The 22,672-nt window shown below is 33.7% G+C and overlaps 1 protein-coding gene across 2 annotated transcripts in view; it reads left to right on the top strand.

Moving 5' to 3' along the window:
* CRYBG1 (crystallin beta-gamma domain containing 1) overlaps positions 1 to 22,672 on the top strand; it is a 252,229-nt gene that overhangs the window by 184,338 nt on the left and 45,219 nt on the right. For both annotated transcript variants that reach the window (XM_074310169.1, XM_074310170.1), the window contains 8 exons: positions 1,651 to 3,979; positions 8,137 to 8,184; positions 8,265 to 8,383; positions 11,489 to 11,654; positions 13,203 to 13,342; positions 20,300 to 20,426; positions 21,385 to 21,420; positions 22,238 to 22,392. In XM_074310169.1, coding sequence (XP_074166270.1) covers positions 1,651 to 3,979; positions 8,137 to 8,184; positions 8,265 to 8,383; positions 11,489 to 11,654; positions 13,203 to 13,342; positions 20,300 to 20,426; positions 21,385 to 21,420; positions 22,238 to 22,392 — 3,120 coding nt within the window. The remainder of the gene's footprint in view (positions 1 to 1,650; positions 3,980 to 8,136; positions 8,185 to 8,264; positions 8,384 to 11,488; positions 11,655 to 13,202; positions 13,343 to 20,299; positions 20,427 to 21,384; positions 21,421 to 22,237; positions 22,393 to 22,672) is intronic.

Raw genomic sequence — 22,672 nt, 5'->3', positions numbered from 1 at the left:
CCTACATGACATTCCTGCTTCCTTTTTAAAACTCAGCTTAAGTTTAACTTTCTTCATGAAACCTTTCCTGCTTCCCTCCCAGATTCTAGTTCCCTTCTCTGTCCTCTTTATTACCTTATCTTTATTGCATCTGGAATCAATATTTTCATAGATAAATATATCATCTCCCTGATAGAATATAAGCTTTTTAATGATAGCTTTTTATTTTCAAAATATATTCAAAGATAGTTTTCAGCATTTGTCTTTGCAAAACCTTGTGTTCCAAATTTTTCTCCCTTCCTTCTTTCTCCTTCCCTAAACAGCAAGCAATCCAATATATGTTAAACATGTTCAAGAATATAAGCTTTTTGAGTACAGGAACTATTTCATTTTTTTCCCTATGTTATTTCCAGCATTAGTCACAGTAGGCATTTGTTGATGAAATTACTGGTTGTTTATGGTCAAAGCTGTGTTAACTGTAGTTATTTAATGTTATTATTTTTAATAATCCAAATAATGTTTTTCATTTTCGCTTCTGATAATAAATTTGTGATCCTACCTGAAAAGTGAAGGTGAAATATTATTTTGTCTGCCACAAAATACTAGTTAGACTAATTATTTCTTTAAATTCTTCTGTAATTGAATGTTATGTACTAAAAGCTCCTCTCAGAACATTTCATCTTTGGAGGTTTTCCCCTTTCATGGTTATACCTGTGGTATATTCATCCATGGAATAGTTTCCCCTCTCCTATTAAAACAAAGGCATTGCCATCATGAATTACAGGGTCCTCCTTCCTTTTAATCAGAGTCACCTACTGTTAATTGTAGTGACTCTCAGTAGTATCTTTATAATAGTCCAGAAACCAGGTTGTAAAATATTTTGATCTTTACGTAAATATTTTATGATTAGACAGATCACGTTGACTTTCTGGCATTAGAGGATGTGTCTTGCATTCATGTCCTAACATAGGAGCTGAGATTTTTATGTTGGACAGGGTTGTGTCTTGAGCTCTATTAGAATTCTTGTTTTACTCATTTTTCATAGTTGATGCTTATGCTGTAACCCCCATTTAACATAATACTAATGAGCATTTATGTAGTTTTTTAAGGTTTGCAAACAATTTTTATATATAATTGAATTTGATCCTCACAACATCCCTGTGATGATAGAGCTTTTGTTATTCCCATTTTTTAGATAAGGAAACTGAAGATGAAAGGTTATGGAAAGGGTCACAGGGCAAATAAGTATTTAGAGGTTGGATTTGATCTTAGGACTTCCAAACTTCAGGTTCAGTACTCAGATCACCTACATGCCTGATATACATATAAATAAATAGATGTAAGACTTGTCAGCATTTATACAATTTTTTCCTTCTACTTAACCTCTCAGATTTTAGTATTTTATCCTAAGTAAGAGTTCACAAATTGATTCTGCCTATACATGTTAGAAGGCAAGGAACAACAAGAAGAAATTGTAAAAAAAAATTGGGGGGAAATTATGCCCATGATCTTTAACAAATATGTGTGTGTGTGTGTGTGTGTGTGTGTGTGTGTGTGTTTGTGTGTGTGTGTGTGATGTGAGAAATAGCATAATTTAAAACTAATTAGTTTGTATGTCTTTTTTTAAAAAAATTATATCTCAAGTAACTCTTATTGTTTCATTTCTTACAGCCCAGCCAAACCCAAACATGTGGAGCTGAATTTCAAAGCCCCCAAGAATCTTGAGGGCTTGGGAAATGATCAGAATCCATTTAATCAACCTGTTCATAAAGGAAATACTGCCAACAAGATTTCCTTATTTGAAAATAAGCGTGCAAGCAATAGCCCAAGACACACAGATAACCGAAGTGTGAAAAGCGTTCCACCTTCAAAGACCTTTGTTGGTAGAGCAAAGCTTAACTTAGGGAAAAAAGCCAAGGAAAGTGAGCAACCTGAAAAGAAAGGAAATATGCAAAACAATCACCCAAATGGTGGCTTGTTGAAAGAAGCCTCCATAGAAAAGAATATTCCACCAGAAGATGATATTCTGCCAGCGACTACAAATCATGGGGAGTCTGTTGATTGTCAGATGGGCCCCACTGAGAAGGCAGATGTTCAGAGAGACCCTGCTTGCCCTTTGGAACAAATGGGTGCTGCTCAGATTCCAACTAAGGACCCAGAAATCCTTGGGGAAAACAATTTGGAGACTATCAACAGCACAGCACTTGTATTAGAAACCAAGGTTGACCTTGATCGGGATAATAAAGATTCAGCTCAAACAGCTCCATTAAAGCCTGATGCAGATGTTCTAGACTTGCATCCTACAACAGAGATTTCTCATGGTTCTTCCAACCAGCAGCTAGCATCTGTTTCCATGGCAACTAATGGTAATACCTCTGTAAGTTGTGGTGGGGATGCATCCCTGGCTAATAGCAATTCTAGCACTGATGTGAAAGAACTGTCCCAGCCATCATCAGCTTCCATAGGTCATACAAAGTGTGACTTGCCTGTCTCATGTGAAAATGAAAACAAAATGACAGCAACTGAACTTGGTGATAAAATTGCTGTGTCTGCAGAGCAGGATTTATTAAACACAGAAACTAAATTGCCATCCAAAGTTCTTGTTCAGGTTAGGTCTTTTATGTTACCCGTGGAAACAGCTCAGGGTCGAGCCCCACATATCATTTTAGGTAGCTCTGAAGTCGAAGAAGTTCGATTAACAAGTTACTATAATGATGAAAATGAAGGAGATTCTTCTCACAGCTGCACTTATGTAAAAAATGATGGGCCAGACATTAAGACCACCTCACCCAAGGATGTAGGATGTGGAGGAGACTACATAGAAAAATCTGGCCTGCAATCTGAGCCTTTGGAGTTAGAGAAAACTATGTCTATACAGACACCAAATAATGACAACAAAATAGTTAGGGAAACTGAGTCAAGCCCTACCAGCTCATCTAGGAGCAAAGGCACTTTAGAACTTTTACCAAATCAAGTCTTCAAAGATGCTGAGGGCAGTCCTGCCAGTGTTATGAATGTTTCTCTTGGGAGTGATGACAGTGTTTTTGATTCTTCTTCTGATATGGAAAAATTCACAGAAATCATTAAAAAGATGGACAGCTCAATTTGTGTACCCCAGAAGAAAAAAAAGGCCAGGGTACCAAATTCTCCTGCTCCCCACTTTGCCATGCCTCCTATTCATGAAGACAGTTTAGAAAAAGTGCTTGATCCCAGTGTGTTTACTTTTGGACTGGGGAAAAATAAAGAAAACCAGCAAGATATGTCTCCAGGTTTGCATCTCCTCCAAGGTCTAGATTTAAAATCTAAATTGAGGCCTAAGCGTGCTTCTGCAGAACAGAGTATTCTCTTCAAATCTGGAAACACTCCTAGCAAAAATGAATTTGTGGAATGTTCAGAAACAAATGGAAAGGAAAATAGGGATGTCATAAATAGTGGAATTAAGAGATCTAGGCTAGAAAAAAGTGCTCTTTTCTCCAGCATGTTATCTTCTTCTACTGTACCCAAAGAAAAAGTCTTCTCACCATCAGTGACATCGGTCAACACAATGACCACATCTTTTGGCACCTCCCAGAACAGTTCTCTCTTGCCAAAGACTGGTTCTGATGGAATATCAGGCCTTTCCACTCCTCCCAGTGTTTCAGAAAATGAACTTCACAAACCTCCATCTGCCAACTCTTCAAAGATCTTTAACTTTGACTCATCAAGTAAATCACTTTCAGGTTTAAGAAGCCCAAACTATGTGGAAAAATACTTGCAAACAGTTGAAACTAAGAGAGATCCAGATTCGCGAAGTAACCTGACCTTACCAGAAACTAAACTTTCTGAACTTTCCAAGAATAAGAACAATAATGGTGTAGAAAAATCGAATCCATTTGAAAGTGCTCTTAAATCACAGATGCCAAACTATGGAAGCACTGATACAGATTTCATGAGTTATTTGAAATCTAGTATATATGAACCAAATATTTCCCTTGCTGGAATGTCATTATCAGACAACCTGGTGAGCAAAAACTTTAACTTTCTTGGAGAGAAATTGTCTTTTATTGTGTAAGGCTATACTAACATGACTTTATAATAACAATGATAGCTAACATTTATATAGTGCTTACTATGTATCAGGTACTGTGCTAAGAGTTTTATAATTATTATCTTATTTGATCTTCACAAGAATCTTGGGAGGTAGGTGCTATTATTATCTTTATTTTACAGTTAAGGAAACTGAGGCAAACTGATTTATTTTTTAAATGATTGCCCAGAGTCACACAGTTAAGTGAATGAAGCCAAATATGAACTTCCTGATTCTAATCCTGGTTCTCTATTTGTCACATTTTATCTTACAAGAGGTAGCCCAAAATAGTAGATGGGGACTAGTTGGTCTTGTAATCTGGGAGACCTGGGTTCTTAACATGTAGTCCAATATATATAGTAAGATCACTGCTCAGCTTTGGAGAAAGTCTTTGTGTTTCAGAGAAGCTGCTCAAGTAAATTGATGGGAATTCCCTGGAGAGCTCACTATGTTATTAAAAATACAGGAACAGTACTATTCTTATTCATCAAATAGGGGTAGGATGAGGTGGAGAGAAGTGAAATTAAGTACTACCTCTTTTGGAAGAATAGAGCAGCAAAATGCTTATTTGTCTCACACTCTGCCAGCCCCTCCACCTTAGTGGTCTAGACTTAGGATTCTGAAGAAGCCTAAAAGAATTTGTTTCAAGCAGCTGAGATGTTATGCCCCTGTATTTTAATTTAATTCTTTCATCCCACAAAAATAAGAAGTATGTGTTAATCCTGTCCTCTTGAAAATGGATTATCTTTTTTGTTGAGAGTTAAGATTTTCTTCAAAGAAACAATGTCTCATTGAATAAGCATTAAGAAGAGTAGATTTATATTTATAATAGAGCTTTTCCTTTAGATTGTTACAGTGATGACTTCCATACATGATTTTTTTTTTTAAAGCAGGTATGATCAAAACAGAAAAGTTTTATACTATTTCACCTTTGTCTTTTCCTATTACATGGATGCTTTGGCTTTTGTAAAATAACTCTGGCTTTGCCTTAATTGAGGCACTTTGTAAGCAGAAAGATATTGAAGCTTGGTCTTCAAGTTAATGAGTTCAATGAAAGAGAGAAAAAGAATAAAACTTTACGTGGTCAATTCACCTAGCATGGAAGCATGGGGATGTCTTCTTTGAAGGCATGAGGCTATTCCTGAGAAACTAGAATATCTGGATGGTTAGGTCCATAATTTAATCACAGTTCACTCAAGCAAAACACATACACACATCATGTGCAAGCACTGTATTACTTTGCCAGACTTATATATATGAAAGAAAAAGAAACTCTTAAAGATTATACTGTCAGTACTTTTATCTGTTTATTAAAATATAGAGTTGAATCTTGAGTAATTGTTGAAATCAAAACACCCTATTCATCATCACTTCCCTTTCCTTGCAAATAGCATTCAAGAGTTGTGTTTTCCAATGTTTGTGACTCCAATTATTTGCATAGCTTCTACTCATAGTGCTGTGGCTTTTCCTAGTCATGCCCCATTTCTTCCTGAGATTCTTATTTTATTTAGGTTCAGAGAGCAAGAACAACTATTGATAGAAAATTTAATTTCTATTAAGTCTATGGGAAATGAAGCTAGAAGGGAACAGGAGAACGTATTCAGTAGTTTTTAGATCTTTTCATTCTATCTACTGCTTGGTTCTATTATTAAATTATTATTTTACTATAAGATTGCAAAGTCTCAGGGGGACTTCAGGGGTCATATAGTTCAACCACACCTGAAAAAACATTCCCATTAGTATGTATCTTTAAAGGCCACAAATAGAATGGCTATTTTCCCTTGAAACTCTCTTAACTAGTCAGCCTCTCCCCTCCCCCTGCAGATACTTATTGATAGGCACTCACAAAATAATAGAATTTTAGAGTGATAAGGACTAGAGTGGCCATCTAGTCCACTTAGGAAAGAGCATCTGGTCTAACTTGTATCTAAAAAAGAATCTCCAAAGTAATTTATCCCAAAAGTGATCATCCAGCCCCTGCGGATACCTCCTCTGGCAGCCCAGTGTTTTTGAACAGCATCAGTTGTTGGAAATTTGTCTTAGTATCTAACTTTAAGATGTAATTTTGTAACAATGAACAAGATTCATTGTTCCTTGTTTCTTCCCACTTCTAAACATAGAAGATTAATTTCATGTCCACAGAGTTCTCCAAATATTTGAAAAATGGCTCCCATGTCATTCTCCTGAACTTTCCCAGTTTCTTCTTATAGGATAACAAGACTAATAAAGGGCCATGTAAAGCTAAGTTTCAGCTTAGTTTGGCCCAGGTCCAATTCAAAGTGAGATCGTATCATGTGGAAGAGGTAGATTAGACTTGTTTTGTTGCATTCTGGATGGTCAGTGGTGAGTAGAAATTGCAAAAAGCTTTGGACTTGGTATCCGGAGAGATTTTTTAAACACTTGAAGTTTCCCCAGTTGGACCTGTTGTAATTGGGAAGTGGGTTTGTTTATTTGTTTATTTATTTATTTTGACTATTGTAGCTGGTTTGGATGTTTTCTGTTTCTTGTTTTTGGGTACTGCCAATTTTTCTACATTAGCTTATTTTTATTCCTCATGATTTAAAATTGTAAGCTAGATTTGTCTTCATACTTCCAGTTCAGCTACTGCTGAGACTTCCTCACCATCTTTCAATTTCTTTCCACACCTCATGGTGATACATATCAGGCTGAGAGGGCAGATGAAAGGCATTTTTTAAAACTCTTTTTTCTTAGCAGGACTCCTGGTCAACATTGAAAGCAGTACATGTTTTGCAACATTTTTACATGTATAATTAGTATTTTTATTATTACATGCTTAACTAGTTTTACAAGTCTTGTCAGAGGATTTTGAAAATGATTGTTTCTGAGGTCATTTAATCCATTTGTTTAATATTTATTTAATAAATATTTCTTGTGGTAGTAGGATAACCCATTTTATCTACTACCCATTTTATGGGTAAGGAAAGTAGAGTCTTATCATAGGCAATATCAGTTTTTAAATGGGCTAACCCAAAGTTTCTTAAACTGTTTTCTTAAACTGTGACCTCATAGGCGGTCAAGAAACTGAACGTAGGGGTTGTGAAAAATTTGGCAGCTGAAAAAGGTATAAAATATTCCATCAAGATTTCATTCTTTATGTAAAAACAAACAAGCTCATCTCTCTTATTAGTATACAAATTTGCTTTCATCTTTAGTAATTGGTAAAATTACATGTATACCAAAGACTTGTTTAAAAATAAATTTTGATGACTTAGTAAATCTATTTTTTTATACCTGTATACTCTGGGTCATATAAAAATTTTTCAGGTGAAAAGGATCACAAGTGAAAAAAAGTTTAAGAAGCCCTAGGTCAGCCAACATTTTATTATAGCTGATAGTTGTTGACTTATATGCTGTTAGACATCATTTTGGAGGAAAAAAGGCAATTATAATTCAAACTGATAAGATAGAAACCTTTAAAATGGCAGTCACTTAGAATAACTCAGACAATAATAATAATTCACCTTTATGGAGAGTTTTAAGATTTGCAGAGAACTTTCCTTAGAATGAGTCTGTGAGTTAAAAACTAACTCAAACAATAATAATAACTCACCTTTATGGAGAATTTAAAGGTTTTCAGAGAGCCTTCTTCAGAATGATCCTGTGAGTTAAAAACACAAATATATTGTCTCCATTTTACAGATGAGGAAAAGGAGGCTCTGTGCGTTTAAGAGAATTCTCCAAGATCATACTACTACTAAATATCCAAGGCAATATTTGAACCTAAATTTTTTTTTGCTCCCATTTCCATATCCTTATTTCTGTACTGTGATGGCAGTTCCCATCATTAGAAGAATGAAATATGTTTAACCTATGCCACATTGCTTCCTGTTTTGAGAGAGGGGAAGAGGAAAAGAGAGGGAGAAAATTTTGGAACACAAGGTTTTGCAAATGTTGAAAACTGTTTTTGCATGTACTTGGGAAAATGAAATACTGTTAAAATAATTATTTAAAAAGTCAGCCTAAGATATAAGGTATAATTTGTACTCCTTTATACAAAAGATAATAGGAAGAAAAGAATGTTATACAAAATTCTGATCATTTGTCCTATTTTTTTATTTGCCTCATTCCAGGTATTTAATAGAAGTATGCAAAATAAAATCAATCCTCGACCTGGCAAGGTAAGGTATCTATACCCTGCCCTGATTAATAGTTTGTTAAAGTTGAATGAAACCTGATACCATTGGGACTGTCTTAACAGGTGGTGATATATAGTGAACCCACTTTCTGTGGGAACTGCTTTGAAGTGTTCAGTGACATTCCTGATTGTACCTCTTGGAGTCTGTCACCAGTGATCATTGTAAAAGTAGTTCGAGGATGGTAAGAATTTTTTTTAAGTTCTTTTTCACGATCTGTATTTTTATTATCCTATTTTTCCTCATAAGCTCTATTTATAAAACTAACTTGGTAGGACCATATGATTTATAAGTTTCTTCCAAAAAAATATCTCATGATTTCATAAAATCCTCCTGGCTTTACTTATTCTTTATGTGATGAAATTTATCATCATAAATATCATATCCTTAATATGTTAGTATGGAGTGAAAATGGCTAGGCAGTGAATATCTAAGATTATTTTGATCAACAGAATAGTATTTTATTCATATCCAGTTATATCTTCCTATATTGTTTTTAATTGGGCAGTATAGATAAATTAAATTTGCCAGAAAAGCAAATATGGTTTATCTGGGTTTGTTCTATACCCATACACCAAGTTATTGTTATATTCAGTCAGTTGTTCCACTTTTTGTGACTCCATTTGGGGTTTTCTTGGCAAAGATACTGGATGGTTTGCCATTTCTTTCTCTATCTTATTTTACTGATGAGAAAACTAAGGCAAATAGATTTAAGTAACTTGCCCAGAGTCACACAGCTAATAAAACTATGGAATCAATCAACAAGGCAAGTTTTCCTTTCTCCAGGGGTAGGGCATTCTACTGTGCCACCTAGCTGCTCAACTGAAGATATTTGTTTAAAATCTTATTTAACTTGTTATTTTTTCCAAGAAAAGTTAGTTTTCATTTTTAAAAAATGAGACTCCAAAGCAACTTTGAAGGAGGAAAAACTTTGCCAGCCTCCAAATGTTTTTCCAGTTTATTCTCTTTGAGGATCTGTGCAAGTAATTGAATAAAGAAAAGGAAATTTCTAAAAGATCCAACTAATTGTTTGGTATAACTACTCATCTTTCACCCCTATTGATGAGTCTGTTTGAAGTACCATTAGAGGTTTTTCTGAGTTACTTTTTTTCCATTTGAAATGGCTAAAGTATTTCATTTGGTATTCTTTTTTAATATACATATCTGTCTGTGTTATATTGCAGAAAATTTGATGTACTTTTCTTTTTTTAAAATTTTTTGATGTACTTTTCAACATTAAATATAGCTTCATTTAAAAATAACTAATTTAATAATAATTGTTGGTGTCTTTTCTTTTTAGTTCATTCATTTTTAGAAATATTCCCTTTTGTACCCTTTAAGATTTACCGACTATCTCTGCCTTTTTGTAACAAAGAAAAAGAGAACAAAAGCTTCCAATAGAGTCACTGCTTTTAAAAATGTATACAACATTCTGCCCTCCTTTTCTCTTACAAGGGAATGTAAACATAGAAATTTTTTAAAATAAAATTTTTATTTTCATTAATGAAAATCCATTTTCTCTCCCTTTCACCTGTCCCTTCTTCCCCATATTGAGAAAAAAAAGAAAACAAAACAAAACAAAAACAAAGCCTTTGGAATAAATATGTATTGACATTCAAAACAAGTTTTCCCATTAGACATTAAAAAAAACAAAACAAAACCCAAACAACCTTTCACTTCTCTTCAGCAGTGGGTAGCATGTTTCATCAGTCCTTTAGAACTATGGTTGATAATTTCATTGATTTGAATTCTAAAGTCTTTCAGAAGTTATTATCTTTCTAATAATATTAAAACTGCATACATTGTTCTCCTGGTCCTGCTCTTTCCACTTTGCATCAGTTCACACAAGTCTTCTCAAGTTCCTCTAAAACCATCCCTTTCAGCATTTTTTACAGCCAAATAGTATCATATTACATTCCTATACTATAAATTGTTCAGTCATTCCCTAATTGATGGTCAACTTTTTAGTTTCCATTTCTTTGCTATCGGAAATAGGGCTGATATAAATATTTTTGCACATATATTCCCTTTTATCTGATCTTTTGGGGAGAGGGGTATTGGCCTAGTAGGTTTATCAGTGGATTGAAGGTTTTTGCATAATTTAATAATTTTTGGGCATGATTCTAAATTGCTTTTCAGAATGGGTACTTCTTTTCACAGCTCTATCAACATTCTATTGACGGACCTGTTTTCCCCATATCCCTTCTGGCAGTTAACATTTTTCCTTTTTGTCAGTTTTGCCAATATGATGACTGTGAATTAGAACCTTATAATTTAAACAGCTCCTTTAAGGAAAAGTATCATTGTTCTTTGTCCTTCATTTAAGACAATAGAAACTAGAATAATCACACAACCAATTACAAGATTTCAATAAGTTTTATATTATATTTTTGTGATTTTTAATGTAATTTACATTGCTTTCCCTTTTTATTTATTGTTGGTGCTTCTATAAAGAAAACATCACCAGCATTTCATTTAACAATGTCACTAGTATTTCAACTTAATCTTAATTTCAACTACAAAATCAGACTTTTTCTTAGTGTTTATTAACTAAACCAGAATGTTTCTGAAAAGTAGAAATATCAGAGCTTAACACATAGGATGTATGTTTGCATATACAGAAAAAAGAAAAAGTGTGCAGAAAAGATAACTTTATTTGGATGCCTGTTAATTGCAGCTCTATCTATGTTACCTGGCACATTTGTCTAATTTCAGTGAATTAATAACAGCTCAGTATTCTCAGGATACTTTTATTCAACCAATATTTATGACACAGCTAAACACTGTATGCCAGGAACTGTCTTGGGTTCTGGATATACAAAGTTGTAACTGAAAGTCTTTGCTCTCAAAGAACTTATATCCTTTAAGGGTATCCTAAGCACCTTGAGTTTCTGAAGCACATTCTGAATCTTGAGAAATTAAGTTTTAGCATTAGAAATTAAGTTTTGGTATCATATATAAGAATGTATTTGTTCTTTTATTTCTTCACTCTTCCGGAGGAAACTGCTTTATCAATTCAGATCAGTAAATATTCTCTTATTTATATTCTCAGGTAGTTTTTGAAGAATCTCAGAGGCTTAGTTATTTCTGCAGAGCCACACAGTTGGGATGTCTTGACTTCAAGGCTAGCCTTCTATTTACTCTGTCATACTGCTTGCTCAGTTGTAAATATTAAACTGTTCTAATTTTTCAAAAGATGGTATGCAATGTATGCTATAAATGCCAGTCTTTCATTACCTAATACATTCCTAAGGGATAACAGAGAGAATACTGTGTCTTTCTTTTTTAGCTGGATTTTGTATGAGAAACCAAATTTTGAAGGAAATTCAGTTCCTCTGGAAGAGGGAGAGTTGGAGTTATGTGATCCCTGGGGAGTGGAAGATATTTCTGCAGAAAGTGAGGAGAAAGAATCTGCTAAGCCTCTGGTGATTGGTTCAATTAGACATGTGATTAAGGTAAGTTAGAGTGAAATCCAATTGTAAAAATAAATTCCATTTTAATATCATTAATTCACATTTATGCACTTCCCTAAGGTTTATTTATAAGGCAGTTTGTATACCCGACCCCATGAGGTTGGCATTACCAGAATTATCTTCATTTTACAAATAAGGAGACTGAGAATTGAAATGTCAGGACCTGAATTCAAAGACATATCTTTTTCACTTCAAATTCGAATACGGGGCAGCTAGGTGGCACAGTGGATAGAGCACCAGCCTTGAATTCAGGAGGACCCGAGTTCAAATCTGGTCTCAGACACTTTACACTTCCTGGCTGTGTGATCCTGGGCAAGTCACTTAACCCCAGCCTAAAAAAAAAAAAATTAATGTCTTAAAATTCGAATACACTGTTTATTCCTTCATATTATCTTCTATATGGCATAAAAGTGAGTGATGAAATTTTGGATAATTCTTTTTTTTTTTTTTTTTTTTGAGGTAATTTGGTTTAAATTGCCTTGTCCAGGGTTACATGTCCAGTAAGTGTGTGGGACTGGATTTGAACTCAGGTCCTCCTGACATCAGGGCAGGTGTTCTATCCACAATGTTACTGCGCTGCTTTTTGGATTATTGGATTATTTTTGTGAAACTTATATGTAACAGTTTTTTAATTCTAATTATTTATTTAAGGAAAATGAAGGGAACATTACCTTTCTATTCTAAGTTAATGGAGTTTTATATTAATGTAATTCTTATCAGTGTTCAGTTTATTTTTCCATCTTCTTGAATATTTATTTATTTTAATTGTTTTTTTCCCAGAATATTTATTTTTGCAAAAATACTTTGTCTTTAATTGTTCCATGAAAATACAATTTTGTTTATTTTTATTTGTGCACTATTTAAACTTTGGCAACCTCTGGTACCTAAGAATATCAAATATAAAACACCAAAAAATCAAATTGCTAATTAAGATTTCCTTTAAATTTAAATCTGAATTTTTGAGACTAGAGATTGAGTGAAATTTCTCGGTCTTTCCTTAGAATTAACTTTAGGCTTTATTAGTTTTATTATCACATCAATACATCAATGGATGTATGATCTTGTCATCTTGCCAGTATAGGTTCTAGTAGCTTCTTTACTTAAAAACAAAAACAAAAACAAGAAAAACCTATTAATGTTGTCTTTCATTTGGAAAAATAAAAATTCTAGTTCTTGTTAAGAGATATCTTATAAATGTATTTTATCCTTTCTGGATGGGTTCCTTAAGCTTCCTTTCCCATAATCCCAATAGAATATAGCTCTGAAAAATCTGACCTGTCTCTGTGAAGTGTTTGTGTTGTCTTTGACATGTAAGTGAAGCAATTGCTCAGGATTCATTGATGCACAAATATAACTGCAGCTTAGACATAACATTTAAAACAAGAAAGTGAAAGCAGCAAATGCTTGTTGGAAATCCATATATCTTTTAAATCCTATTTTAATTAGTTCCTGTCTTGAAAGAAAGTAAGTTTGTGGTGCAGTTAAATAGATATCATAATTATGATTACATATAAATTTATATTTTTCCAGGATTACAGAATTAGTCAGATTGACTTATTTACAGAACCAGAAGGGTTAGGAGTTGTAAATTCCTATTTTGATGACACTGAAGAAATGCAGATGTATGGTGCAATGCAGAAGACATGTTCTATTAAAGTTCATTGGGGAACGTAAGTGTTTAATTTTAAGTTCATTTGTGATTAGAAATGATTTTGTTTAACCTTTATTGTATTACTTGCTGTCTAGGGAAGGAGGTGAGAGAAAGGAGGGAGAAAAATTTGGAACACAAGGTTTTACAAGAGTGAATGTTGAAAACTATATTTGTATGTATTTTGAAAATAAAAAACTATTAGTTTTTTAAAAAATAACACTAAAAAAAGTGATTTTGTGTGTGTGTGCCTGTGGTTTGAAAGGAACTCCTCTCTAAAGTTGTAGCAAAAATTCAAATCTCTGATTTGTAATCCTTTTATTTTAAAAATTATTATTGATGGAAGTTGTCATTTAAGTAGATAGAAAATTCTAGAAATTTGACATATAGGACTCATAAAGTATCATAGTTTGTATATTAGCTTCTTAATATATTGGTATAAAGGAAAACTACATTTTTATGTGCTTTTCTTTTTGATTAAAAATTAATTTCATTTTATTTTTTATTCTTAATTAAATATCAGAAAAGGAAAATTCCCATATACTTAGTAGAATAGGAAAAAAAAAGAATTGCATATGAAACTACAGCATTCTATTGTATAAAGCTTGCTTTAAAAGAGTGTGTGTGTGTGTGTGTGTGTGTGTGTATGTGTGTGTGTGTGTGTGTGTGTGTGTGTGTGTGTGTGTGTGTGTGTGTGTGTGTGTATAATTTAATGCCTTTTTCAAAGTTGGCCTGCTTTTCAACTAGCCTCTATTCTTGGTATTTTTTTTTTTTTTAAATGCTTCAATAACCTTTTCTTCCTTTTTTTTTTTTTTCTCTTTTCTTTTTTTGGGTAACATTACTATTAATTTCCCTTTACTATCCCCTCCAAATCCTACCTCCCAATAAAGACAAACAGAACCCTTATAGTAAATAAGAATGAATAATCAAGCAAAACAAAACAACTTATTTGCCACATCAGAAAATGTCTCTCATTCTGTACTTTGATTATGTCATCTCTGTGTTTTGGGAATATGTATTATCAGACTTTTCCATAAGGAATAGAATGTTGAAATCTGAGTATCAGAGACTAGTCATTAGTGATTTGAATACAGATAGTATACACAGTTGAAATTAAGGATCTAGGCCTTCCTTCGTATTGTTTTCCTCACCCAAAAAAGAACATAAAAGGGACAAAGGAGAATTGGGCCAAGTAGAATTCACTTTAATATCTTGAGGTAAGTCAGGAAATATTAAATTTCATTGAGTAAAAGTTCTTCGTAATATACATTTCAGTCAATTAACAAGATATTCATTATATGCTTCCTGTGTAAGTTCAAGAAGCAGTGTTGCATAGTAGTTAATGAGCTGATTTCAGAATGAGGGGCTATTGGATGGCTCAGGTGATAATGTCAGATGTAGAATTTGGGAAGACTCATCTTACTGAATACACATGTGGCCACAGACACTTTCTAACTATGTGACTTTGGGCAAATAACTTATTCTACCTCGTTTGCCTCAGTTTCCTCATCTGTAAAATGGAGAAGAAAATAACAAACTTTTCCACTGTCTTTGCCAAGAAAACCCCAATTGGGATCAGAAAGAATTGGGCAGAACTGACAAATTACTTGACAGAAACAACTCAGAATGAGTTCAAATTTTGCCTCTTGGTATATTCTAATTGTGTGACCCTGGTCACCAGCTGACCTCAGTCCCCCAAACCATACGTTAAAATTGTTAGATACATACCCACAACTAATCTGAAGGACTTGTGATGAAAAATCCTTTCCATATCCAGAGAAGGAACTGATTGAGTCTGAATACAAATTGAAGCATTCCCTATTTCTCTCTTCATTTCTTTCTTTATTTTTAACTTAATTTTTCTTGAAGGTTTTTACTTTCATTAGGGTAGAAGATCTGTTTCTTTCACAACTTGACTTTTATGAAATATTTTGCATAATTTCACATGTGGTTTCTTAATTGTGAATAGGGATAAGAGAAAGAAACTAGAACTCAAAAATCTTAAAAAAATAAGTGAAAAAATGTTTTGAATGTAATGGAGAAAATATTAAATAAAATTAGAAATACAATTATTAGATATGCCATAGTTGGAGATTTACATTGAAAAGAAGTTTTCCTTACCAAGAATTCTTTACATCAGTGAAATTACTGTTCTGGGATCAGTGAAATTACTGTTCTGGGACAAAAAAAAAAAAATGTAATTAGTATGATAAGAGTTGATTTTTTTTAAAAATGAAAATGAAATAAAACATGATCCCTACTTTTAAGGAATTTATAATCAGTAGATTATATGAGACATCTAGGTGGTACAGACATTAGCTATGTAACTTTGGACAAATCATTTAACGGCTTCTTCTGATACAAAATATCGGTTAATAAAATACAATAATAGCACCTACCTCCCAAGCTTATTGTGAGAATCAAATGAGACAATACTTGAAAAGAACTTATAGTGTCTGACACATAATAATCCCTTACTTTTGTAGTTGTAGTGTAGTAGCAACAGTAGCAGCAATAATAGTTGTAGGTGTAATAAAATATCCACACAAATAGAATACCAATAATAGTAAGTAAGTAGGATTAGCAGTGCTAAGAGATCAGAAAAGAGAAATCCCTTTCACCTGATTGGATCAGATAAAGCTTTATGGAGGAGGTAGATAAGAATCAACAGGCAGTGATGGCTTTGGTGCAGCATTCTGTTTGACATTATAAGCTAAACTGAGGGTCTCTGAAATCCCCTTACATAATGTTGTTTCTCTTGCTTACTTTTTCTTCTTTTTTTAGAATCTGGTTCAGTATCCCTCCAACGTCCAGGAAAAACACTCTACACACCTCTTGACATAGGGTTACCTCTTACACACAACTACTTAATATTGCTCTAAGGCATTATAGTTCTTTTATGAAAAATTGAGAGAACTTTTACCAATTTAAGCTTTTCTGCTCTCACTGACTTAGGTAAATAGACTTGGAGCTAATCATTCTATATTGTTATTCATTAGTCTAACTCAGTTGTCTGGGTGAAATTACAATTTACGTAACTCAATTTCTATTTCATTTCATGTACAGGACCATTGGTTATAAGAATTAGAAAAGAACTTTAAAGTGTATGTAGTCCAGCATGCTTATTTTACAGATAAGGAAACTGAGGCCTCCAAATACATATCAGTAGAGTAGGAAGACCAGCTATCTGAGTTCCCAGGTCAGTTCTACAATATTCAGTGTTCCATTACACTAACCCCTGTAAAACTGTCCAGTGAGATGAGAGATACTTTGTATAAATATTAATTATTTTATCTTGATAAAACATTTACATCTGTAAAAATTATTATTATAGAGTTTTAAAAATATTTAATAACAGCTTTTAATTTTTAAAATATATGCAAAAATAGTTTTCAACATTCACCCTTACAAAAACCCTGTGTTCCAAGTTTTTCTCTTTCCTTTCCCTACATCCCATCCCCTAGCCATCAAGCAATTCTATACGTGTTAAACATGTGCAATTTTTTATACATATTTCCACATTTGTCATGCTGCCCAAGAAAAATCAGATCAAGAAGAGAAAAAAAATGAGAGAAAGGAAACAAAGCAGGCAAACAACAAAAAAGGTGCAAATACTATGTTGTGATCCACATTCAGTTCCCATAGTCCTTTCTGGTTGGAGATGGCTCTTTCCATCACAAGTCCATTGGAATTAATTTGAATCACCTTATAGAGAAATTTTTAATGTGATTTTATGTTCGTCACTATACTATACACTGAATTATATGAAACATGAGTAATATTAAATTGGTTTTTAGCAGGTTTAATCCTTTGCTTCCCAAGTAGACTTTTGTGCCATTTGGAATCACCACTCCTCTGAATCTTTTTTGGAATTACCTCCAGGGCCTAGGCGACATTTTCTTGAATAATATCATTGGAAGCAAATCTTTATTATCTCTGGGTGGGTTTATTTATTTGAAAACAGCCAAAGGTCATTTAGAGACAAAAATGTGAATAAGAGCCTGGCTAAGCTAGGAAGTCCTATTTTCAGTTAAAATTAAAAAGAAGCCATAACTTTAATTATTATGAGATTGTATTTCTTGTCCAGTGCATTAACTGACCCTGAAGATCAGTCATAGAGAGAGTTAGACTAACTGTCTTTATTCTACTCTCATGAAATCACTATTTGGAATAAGTGAATATGATGGGGTTCAAGGAGACCCCCCAAAATATTGGGGTTTTAGACCAGTGTTACCTAGTGTCTCAAAAGAATTTGCAGGTTCAGACTTAAGTCAAGGGGTAATACCAATTTTTTTTTTTTTTAAATGAGGCAATTGGGGTTAAGTGACTTGCTCAGAGTCACACAGCCAGGAGGTGTTAAGCGATTGAAGCCAGATTTGAACACAGGTCGTCCTGACTTTAGGGCTAATGCCCTATCCACTGTGCCACCTAGATGCTCCAAGTAATACCAATTAAAGTGGGGCTAAATTCCAAAAGAGGAAGGTAACCAAAAGTACGGAGCAAGCAGATAATTTTATAAGGGAAAAATGAGTTGTCATATGTTAATTTTTTGGCTTAGCAGTGGAGTTGGGGCATTGTCAGGATATTACTTTGTAGGCAGATGCCCTACCCAAAGTTACCTGGGCAGAGCTTGGGGTGGAGAAGGCAGAACCTTCCAGTGTCTTTAAGCCTGAACTGTCACTACTATAAGTGGCAGGCATCAAATTTTGTACAGGGCTTGCATGAGTGTAGGCACCTCATTATTGATGCTCATTAGCTCTAAGCATCTTGTTAGCACTGACCAGCAGGCTATTTATCTGACAGTCAGCAATCTTTTAGACTCAGCATCCTGTCAGTACAAGGTAAACTAAGGCAAGATAGCCTAAGGAAAGAAATATATCATTCCTAAGTGAAAATAGATAGCCTGGGGGTTGTTACCACATCATTCCCAAGAGCTATACTAAAGCAAATAGACTCCTAAATTGGCAAAACACATTTTTGTCTAGAAATTCTGACATGTTATTGTTTCTGCTGCCTCTGTCTTAAAGTGTATTAGTTTATAGATATATCTTATATTATGAGGTAGTTAAAAAAAAAAAAAGCCTTCTAGGACAGGGATGGGGAATGAATTTCTGATTTCTTTAATATAGAGAACTCTTAGACCACTGAAGGTTGACATTTGCCCTGCAATTTTTAATTCTAATGAGTTGCCTGGGACACTGAGGTGTGAAAATAATTTATTGAGGGTCACAGAGCCATTGTTTATCAGTGGTTAGACTTGAACATACAATACATCTCATAACTTTACTCCAAAACTGTGCATCATGAGACTCATTAAAACAATATACTTATTTTTTCCATTCTTGAGTTGTGATTAACAAATCATGTCAGAACAGAATTCAAGAAAAGTGAATCATGCTTAAAATATCAGTTTTCAGATTCCAGAATCCACCCATAGTTGGACTTCTATCTAAAAATGTCTTTTTGCATTTGTACCAAGCAAGTTTTGGTGAGAAGATTCAAGGTACTGAGAAGGCACTTTGATTAAAAAAAAAAAAAAAAAAAGTCTTTTCAGATTAATTTTGGATTACACTAACTCCTAATGATTTTTACTCTTTCCACTTGTTTGTTTTTGACTGAGAAGCTTCCAGTGAAAGACTCCCAATACAAGTGCAGATGTACAAATGAGTGGCTGTTTTACAAGTTTTAGAAGAGCCTGGGGCACTGTAGGGCCTGTCTAGAGGCCACCAGCCAGGATGTGACTTCTTTCTCTAGACCCATTCTGTATCTATCATTTCACTATGTTATTAGTTGTTAGCCTTTTCATGGAAACCATAAACCTCATCAGAAATTAAAAATATAGACTATTATTGAAATTGATAGTAGGAAGAAAAGTGTTTTCTGATGAATTTGTTAGAACCAGCTATAGCAAATCATTCTAACAATGATGGTGGGATGTTTCTAGATTGTTAAGACTTCTTATAAGTTTAACAGCAGTTCTGAGTCACTAAAAACATGACCTTTGTGCTAATAAGATAATGTAGGTTGGGGTTACAACCTCATATGTTGTCCATCCTGAGGCAAAGCAGTGCTAACAAAAGTAAAAGGAACTTCTTGCTCCACCTTTGGAATACATTTTTTGGTGGTTTAAGTGTGTACCTTTAAAATGATTTTGTTAAAATAGCTGGTAAACAAGAGATTAGAAAAACAGTATTTCTAAGTGGGGACTTTTTAGATTTTCCACTTCTTCCTCCCTTTCTTCTTATAGTTTTTAACATTTCTTCCCTTCACTCCAGTGCTCCCTCCTTTTCCTGACAGTGCTTTAGTGAGATTCTGGTTGCAAGTCCCTGAATTAATAATAAGTTACTGAGTCACCAAAATGTACATTGATAAAAGCAGCCAGGGGAAAAACAGTGCCCTTGGGCCATGGCAGTGGAAAGGAGGCCTAGAAAGGATAGGACATCAAACTATTTTATGGCCAAAAATGTTTACTTTAAAATAATTTCTTGTTAGTGTAATGTACCAGGGGGGAAAATGTCACAGAAGGTTTGTCTTTGGTGAATTGATTATTTATCACCTATTGACCTGAGGTATAATAAATGTTTACCATAAAACCTTGCTTTTTTTTTTTTTTGGAAGTTACCAGGAAAATTGGGTGAGCCCATATTTTTTCCTAATTCTAAATAGATATTGGGGTATGTGTGTGTGTGTGTGTGTGTGTGTGTGTGTGTGTGTGTGTGTGTGTGTGTGAAGTGAGAATTCTCACACTGAGATATGTGACCAGGCTTTCAATCTAAGTGTGTTTGGAGCTTCCTATGCTAGTGAAATCAGAGGTTTGATTTTTAAAAATAGGATAAAATCTAATTTTCCTACATTGAGTTTATTTTTCTTTCTACTTACTGATGGGGCTTTGTCTGACTAAGCTTTATTTTTCCATGGAGGTTGTGTATTCAAATAATTATAGATTTTAATTTTTGCCATTTTTGGGATGCTTATTTAGATGGCTGGTTTATGAAGAACCTGGTTTTCAGGGTATCCCTTTTGTCCTTGAGCCTGGAGAATATCCTGATTTATCCTTCTGGAACACAGAAGAAGCATACATTGGATCAATGAGGCCCCTGAAAATGGTAAACTGATACACGGGCTAGGGTTTCTTTGACAGATTTCATATTGTTAACATGACATCACTGTAAAGCAATAGGATTTTTAAGAAAGAGAAATATACTGAACAGAATTCATGCATTCGAGATAAGTGCTGACCTTTAAAGTGGTCACTTTGGATGACTATATGCATAATCTAATGATATAATAAATTGATGTAACAAGTTAAAATTTTTTTGATACTAATCTTTTGGAATTTCTTTCAGTTTCAGCCCCAAACTCCAAACTCATCACTCTCTTACCTTATTTTACTCACTTTAACCAAAAATGTTATACAATCTGAGTCAGTTTTATTATTCATCAAACTTGGCTCTAAATGATATTTGGCTCTTTCCAAGTCCATTCTGGATATATACAAAACTGTGGATGCTTCAAATTTTTAATGCAGTTCCAAAGGGGGAGTTTTAAAAATATTTGAGAACAATTGTGATAATTGTTGGAATCATCTTATTATAGCTGCCTCCCAAGGAAATTTCTTTGAAAGAAAATACTGCCTGATGTGATATGAGCACTTTTTAAAAAAATCAGTCATGTTGCTTAATAATCACACCTCATGTTTTATATTTGAATCTGTTGGCTATATTCTTTTTTTTTTATTTAAATGGCCATCAGAGATGTGTCCCAGTTTTAAGTTTTAGCAATTTAAAATTGAAATAAGTTGTTGGGACACACTGTACTTTTAAGAATGCCATAGGCTTTCTGTTTGATTGAAATTTAGTAAAAGGATCTAATCTCTTTACAGGGGTTGATTTAAAGACACATTTTGATGGGGGTGGAGAAGGGGATTAGTTACCTTGACTCTTATGAACTTGGAGACAATTTTTAAAACTACCCAAGTGTTGTCAGGAATTCAATCCCAAGTTTTCTTATTCTTAAATCAATTTGCTCTCAGAAGAATGATGGTTCTTTCTTTTTTTTTTTCAGGGTGGTAGAAAAGTTGAATTCCCTTCAGATCCAAAGGTAAAAAAAAAAAAGAAAAAAAAAAGTTATATATTCCATTGCATCTTTTTTTTTTTTTTTTTGGAGGGGAGCAAGGGGAAAGTGTAGGAATAGGAGTAGGACTGGGCCTCTGATTTTATCCACAGAGGGAACATCTAGAATGAAAAAGACTTACCCTGATGCAGTTGGCCACTTATCATTTTTAGAGAGAGTGTTACCTGGGTACACTAAGAGGTTAATTGACTTTTCCTGAGGTTGGACACACCTTAACACCTGTTAAGTTGGACACACTTAACAACATCAAGAAGTGTTAAGGGTTGAGCTCAGATCAATAATAATAACTAACATTTAAATAATGTTTACTATGTGCTAAGCATTGTGTTAAGTACTTTGCAATATAATCTAGTTTGATGTTCACAATAACCTTTTGAGATCAGGGCCATTATCTCTATTTTATAGCTGAGAAAACTGAGATAGGAAGAATTTAAATGACCTATGTACTCAGGTCTTCCTGACTCTAGGCTCAGTGATCTATACACTCCCCTTTAAGGCACTTGCTTATGGTCCACATAGAAGTGTCAGAGGAGAACATCTTGTCTTTTGTGCTATCTTTTTATCTCAGAATGCCATATTTGAGTTAATTTTTTAAGATGATATTTTTTGTTTTTTTTTTTCTAATTACATGTGAAAGCAATTTTTAACTTGAGTTAATTTCCTAAATAATAAAATATGACAAAAGGCCACAGTTATAAACATTTTAAAATTGGTTGTTTTAATACTGAGCTGTCAGACCATATGTGTTCTTACAAATTGATGGTATATTTCGTTTCTACTATAGGTTATTATTTACGAAAAGCCTTTTTTTGAAGGAAAATGTGTGGAACTAGAAACAGAAATGTGTGATTTCATCATAGAAGGAGATGAAACAGAAGAAGTTGAAGAAGATAATTTGCCATTGAAATCAATAGGGTCTATAAAAGTTCTAGGAGGCATGTAAGTGGAAAGAAAGTATTAGTATCATTTTCCCCTCTGATAAATTAATACACAAGCTGTTCTTTGTATGTAAAAGTGGTGCTGGAGACACAATAGCATGATGGATTTGTCCCCCAAGTCATCGATTGCTAGCATTACACATCTGAGTGATGCTGATTGGACTGTCAGAATGGAAGGGATTAGGGGTTGGAATAAGTGAAATAATAATCACTGCCCTATACAAAATCAAATTCCTGGAACAATTAGTACTGTATTCCAACCAAATTATGACTGAACATAG

This window comes from Sminthopsis crassicaudata, chromosome 4, assembly GCF_048593235.1.
Source record: "Sminthopsis crassicaudata isolate SCR6 chromosome 4, ASM4859323v1, whole genome shotgun sequence".
NCBI classification, from domain to species: Eukaryota; Metazoa; Chordata; class Mammalia; order Dasyuromorphia; family Dasyuridae; genus Sminthopsis; species Sminthopsis crassicaudata.
This window is presented reverse-complemented; position numbering and strand designations above follow the sequence as displayed.